The sequence below is a fragment of the Convolutriloba macropyga genome, unplaced genomic scaffold, assembly GCF_964194025.1.
Source record: "Convolutriloba macropyga unplaced genomic scaffold, txConMacr16.3 SCAFFOLD_572, whole genome shotgun sequence".
Classification (NCBI taxonomy): Eukaryota; Metazoa; Xenacoelomorpha; order Acoela; family Convolutidae; genus Convolutriloba; species Convolutriloba macropyga.
The window spans coordinates 38,627-44,626 of NW_027453771.1; the positions used below are offsets into that span (position 1 = coordinate 38,627).

At 33.9% G+C, this 6,000-nt stretch overlaps 1 protein-coding gene across 1 annotated transcript; it reads left to right on the forward strand.

Moving 5' to 3' along the window:
- Nucleotides 1–467: 467 nt before the first annotated feature.
- On the forward strand, nt 468–5,063 carry LOC142358538 (uncharacterized). The gene is made up of 5 exons (XM_075409936.1): nt 468–511; nt 1,084–1,349; nt 3,114–3,586; nt 3,892–4,074; nt 4,740–5,063. Exons 1-5 carry the CDS (start codon nt 468–470, stop codon nt 5,061–5,063), a joined length of 1,290 nt encoding a protein of 429 aa, XP_075266051.1.
- Nucleotides 5,064–6,000: the final 937 nt, after the last annotated feature.

Sequence of the window (6,000 nt, forward strand, 5' to 3'; positions counted from 1 at the left end):
ACGCAAGACTCACTCTTTTTGAAGAAACTAGTTCATGCATTATGTTGGTATTGATTACTTAAAAGAATGGTAGTTAAATGTTTCAACAAATTATGTAATTTGAAATAAACAACATTATACCTCCTAAAAACAAGGCACTCTAATTAACATCTGTAATTGAAAACCATTATTTTTATTTATAAACAAATTCTGATCAATTTCTTTAATCTTTGAGGCGTATTTTCCAAATTCTTAAATGGCTTCCAATCGAAAATAACTTTTGATCTTTTGACGCATTTTTTGCGCTTTTGTTCGCAAATTTTACAATCATTCTGATTTAATTTATAGTCCTAGTCAGACTTTTTGGAGCCTGAAATCCGGAAACGATTAATTTCGACACCTTTCTGGGGTCGCCAATTTCTTTTGATTAATTGCGACTGTTTTGAAATCTCTAATTGTTACTTTTTACTCCATTTACGATTTACAAAATGATTTCTTTTGCGTCGGCTCAACACATTCTCCATATTTGGTGGTGAGATTACAGTTTAATAGAATTTACTGCAAATAAGAGTTTTTTTTCGTGCTTCATATCCATTTCACCAGATGTAGTTCTATTTCATCGTAAATTGTTGCTTCGAACAACGAACATTTATGAAAAGCGTTAATTCGAATAAAGGCGAACTGCTCTTAGAGAAAATTGTTGTTTTTTTGCTAAAAAATGGAAACGAATTTGAAAGTGGCTTACAAAACTTCTATAGGATATTTATTTTTTCTCTAATTTTCTCAAAACTTCCCAGTAGTTTGACAATTTTAATCTCGCTTTGTCTTGTAAAAAAGCAATAATAAAATGATCTGATAAATTACAGAATTGAATTTGTTCATGAGAAAATGGTATATCCTCATTATAATCTCTTAATCGCTAAATGATTTAAGATCATGGCGGGTTCTTTTTACGCTATTCATCGCAAGTAATTCCTTAAAATATTTTAAATTTAAAGACTATTTTAAAATTTATTATAAGAAACTACAAAAATCTAGACACTTAAAATCAGTTTTTGGTAAGTTAAAGGCCTGAAAAAATTAGCTCTTCTTCATCCTTTTCAGGATCATTTCAACTCAACACGACTCACAAGTTCCTGGAGCAGTATTTGAGCCCAGTAAATACGAAAGAAGAGTTCTCTCTCGTTTCGGCCTGAACGAATCTGTTCTGGTAGAGGCATCCATTTTGGCGCGAGATAACTGCCGCGAGCAATTTGGTGGAAGTGGAAACGATGGTGGAACAGGGAGAAAAAGGTGGAACTGTCCCACTGAAGCGGTTTTCGGGGATAATTCAGCGCAGAGGAATGGTAGAAAGACAGCAACTAAACCTCGTGAGTATATAAATAAGATATAGTAAGTTAATAAATCTTTAAATTCTGTTTAAAATCCTCTCTTATACCTATAGAGAAAACAGGATCCGATGTTTTGAAAAGTTTGGTTAACTATTTACTTAAAATACTTCAGCCTTTACATTGAACTAGGCATTAATGAATTGAAACTGCAATGGATGGCTACATTTTTAAAGTTTTTAGTGTTTCAATTAACGAAATGAGAAGGGGGAGGGGCACTACTATCTCTGGTTATTTTGTTGAGTCCATATTGAGCTGGTCAATCGACATATTTGACGCAAGAAAGTTTGACTGGTATCATTAGAAAGAAAATTGAGGGCAGAGTAATTTACTCGAGGGATTTTTTTGAAGTTCATAATTAAAAAAAACTTATCTGGGTTTAAAATTTTGACAATAATTTGGCTGAGTTTCAGCATCTTCGTTCAGTTTCCTGGCCATTTTGCAGAAGTTGTTTTAAATTTCTATTTAGTCGGCATAAAGTTTATGGTTCAATTTCCAAGTAATACAAAAAGTCAAGTGTTATCCAACTCGTTGCTAAAACTTGTCACACTTGTAAGACTTGTAATTAGACTTGCCCCGTACTGGGAAACTAAATAAGACTTGGATTTAGACTTGAAAAGTGCTGATACAAACTTGGAGTTCGATCCGGGCACCAAACTTGTTAGCATGACTCTTTTCGCAAACATTTTGTTCTAATATATTCATAATTTTGTATGATTTTATTTATATTGGCGAAATTCAGCCGTTTTCAGCTTGGTCCTAAAATATTTTGTTTAAATCAAATGAGCGTTAGCAATAAAGCTGATTCGAATAACCTGCTGTTATAAAAACAACATTTTAATCATTTTTGACACCATGATATAAAAAAAAACGTTTAACGTCTGAATGACCTTCTTGACATAGTTTGAAAAATTAATTTATAAAAAAATGAAAAGCACCACATCGTTATAAAACTCAGTGATATGAAAATTTGTCATATTTTTTTCATTTCTGTTCATTTTGAATTGTTATGCAAATGTAGAAAAAATGAGACGCCTAAATTCACCACAGAAATATATTTTTTTATGTATTTAACATTTAAAGTCTATCTGATCCAAATTTTTTTTCGGTACTCATACATCAAATCTTATGATGTTTAAGAAAAAATCAAAACTTTATTTGCTCTTATCTCTGATTCTTTAACCGTTAGTTTGTTTTTCCATTTTTGACAATGGCAGCTACAAAAATTCTGCAACCAATATTAAAAAAGAATGTCTAAGATTGAAAAACAAAAAAACTTTTTTGAGATAAAATTTTTGTTCGCATAAGTGCGGTGTTCCGCCTTCATTTAATATTGAATGCGTGGTGTTGGTGGTGCTGTGGCCGGACGTCAGAGGACCAAGCTAATCAGTTTCCATCGCCGTCCCACAGTACTGGTGGTGTTTCAAAAAAGATCCTTGAGTTTTATTTCATTTGGCACGATATTTTGCTCGCTACAGTCTTGGCATCTCACCCATGAACAGATAAAAATCTGTGTATCAAAACTATCCAACTAGTTGAAATCTTTTTTTGGAAAATCTAGGAAACTTTATTTTTCAAATGTTGAAAAATCTTCTAATTTGGTTTCAAAAGTCTATGGATGAGATTGCACATTGCCGAGCTTAATTGTTGGCCAACAAATTTGCCTAACTCAAGTAAACAAAATTGTACTTTTTTGAAAATTTCATCAAAATTAATTTTGGATTTCAACTTTGTGCTCTGTTGCAGAAAGCCGCGAAGCAGCATTCATAGAAGCGATCCAAGTTGCATCAGTTGTTTCAAAAGTCCATCTGAGATGTCTTAATGGCGAAATGGAAGGTTGTGACTGCTACGCTCCAGAGTACCCTCTTGGGACACCCTCGCAACTTTCAGAACCCGATTCTGACGTCACTCAATATCATCCGAGAAACACTGAAACAGACAATGTACAGCAAACGGTGGACAAGCCAACGTCGTCAATTGAACCCAGAACCCAAATTGGATCCCCTGAGGATGCTGTGCACGGAGAACCCGAAGTGTTCCCGATGAGTAGGATACCTCCTGGATTTGGTTCTGATGTGTCCGTGGACGATTGCAGGGACGGAGGAAGAGTAGCGGAGAAATTTGCGAAACTGATTTTCGAGAAGCCTCTGAGAAGGATGTCGACGCTGGATCTGATGTCGAAAGCAATCACGCTACATAACTTCAACGCTGCAATTATAGTAAGACTTATATGTTTTAGAATTCATTATAACAAGGTTTTGAACAACAAAACTAGCATTTCTCACAAAAATTCACCGCTAAAGACACGACAATTGATGAAACAAAGTTTTATTACCGCACTCAACACGTCCAACGCTGAGAAACGTGAGATTTTTGTGGTAAATAAATTCCCCCCAATTCAATTCGTTTTAACTGCTGCATTTTTTCTCACCGAAACCCCAACCCAGGTTACATTTGAACAGTAATCAAAACTTAAAGTTTTCCCGCAGGGGTAGCGGATTTTCACAATTGTGTTGTTTACCAGGCCAGCCGACCAACAAAAGATGGGAAACAAAATGAAGGTGGGAACGAGAAGGAGAACAGTGGGAAGCAGTGCATGTGTACAGGCCCCTCTGGGTCATGTGTGACGTCAGTATGCTGGACCCCAATTAATCCCCTCCCTCTCACTGTGAAACAACTCACACACTTATACAACACTGCTCGAGAGGTATAGAAGGCGAATAAGTGACCCTCTGGATTAATTGTCATTCATTTGAAGCGATTTGATTATGCAAAATTTCAGTTTTGGGTTGAAAATTTTTTCTGCTGCAAGAAATGCAGAACTCTATTTATAAGATCATATTTAATAAGATCATATTTAGTAAGATCATATTTAATAAGATCATATTTAATAAGATCATATTTAATAAGATCATATTTAATAAGATCATATTTAATATGATCATATTTATTAATATCATATAAGGTTATTCGTTCCTAAATAAAAAATTCTAATTTTTTTAAAAAAAAATTTTGATTTCTGAAAATAACGCTTTCTGCAATCTCTTTAAATTAGGATATTAGATAGACATAACATTAATCATATATATATATATATATATATATATATATATATATATATATATATATATATATATATATAATTCTTGGTAAGTGTATTATAAGCTTAAAAACCGCGAACTGATAACTCGTTAAAAGAAGGTGATTCAAATCGAATTCATTCCATCCAAAATGCTTGTCGGCTTTTTTAATGATGTAGCTATGAAGGGGGGGGGGGGGTTAAATACCAAAAGTAACATTATAATATTTTCATTCGGGCTTCCGACATTTGAGCTTAAATTTCAGGTAATTCCATGAATTCCATGATTTCAGGTAATTTCAACGCCTATCGACTTTCTACCGCCTCCCGAATTTGTTCCACAACTACTATCAGCCGATGTGAGCAAACGACTGAAACCGCGACACCTCGTGTATGCAGAAACCGTCCAATTAGCCGAAAGTCCGTCTGAACGAAAGAAATGTCTGAGTAGTCATTCTGTCTGCGTTAACAAAGTCAACCAGAAAACAAGAAGGCTTCGAGCGAAACGAGATACTGACAAAGAAAAAGAGTACCAGGGGTCAAAGGGTTGCTTAAAGCATTGCTGCAGCGGACACTTCTATCAAGATTCCGAAAGTGGCAATTTTAGATGTCAATGAATATGGCCAGTCATAGCTTATAATACAAAATGTTATCTGTATAATCTATTAATAACAAATTTTTCAACAATTTGGTAATTCGAATACTTGAAGTAATTTTGGTGACTTTGGGACATAAGTTTGTTCGTGAAAAACTCTTAACTTCATCGATTCCTTGCCTGATATGTTTATGATGTCCAACATATTTTCTGTTTTGCGACCATTTCTTACTCACGAGAATTAGAACGAACTACGATTCATTTTTTAATCGAAAAGGTGCTTACGTATATAATTCTACTTTGTTGTTATTTGTGATATTTGCGTATTGTGTCTGCAATTTTTTTCTCCATACAGTTCTCATTTCACACGACTGATGATAGCAAATAAGTATTGAGATTTAGTTCAGGCAAGACATCGTTAGTTTAGTAGAAGATAAGGAGTGGAGAAACAGGAATGAATACCTTTTAGGTTTTTACAAAAAAGGAATGGTTTTTTATACTTCTAAACCATTCTACTACTCTTTTCTCACACATAGTAGAAAAAAAGATTGAAGAACTCTTCAGAGGTATAAAAAAACACAAATTTTAGTACGTCATCCACATGGCGATCTGACATCATTAAAAAAAAATAGATACGAATTTTTACCGTCACCGAGAGAACTTGTTGCGTCCGATTAGCTCAAAGTAGCTAATTGACATAACGATCGCAATTAATCAATATTATTTAAAACAAATGGTTTCATAAGTTATTCTTTGCCTTTTACTAACCCCAATATTTTTATAATAAAACCAGTGCTAATTGAATTTGGGTCCTCATGAGAAATTTTGATGGTTAAAAAAGATGGAACAATTAATTTTGATAAGCTTGCATTTGCAGAAAATGTTCACGTTCTTTTAAATCAGAGCTCCGTAATAAGGGCTACGTACAATTGAAAGAATTATCAGAGATGAACACGAAT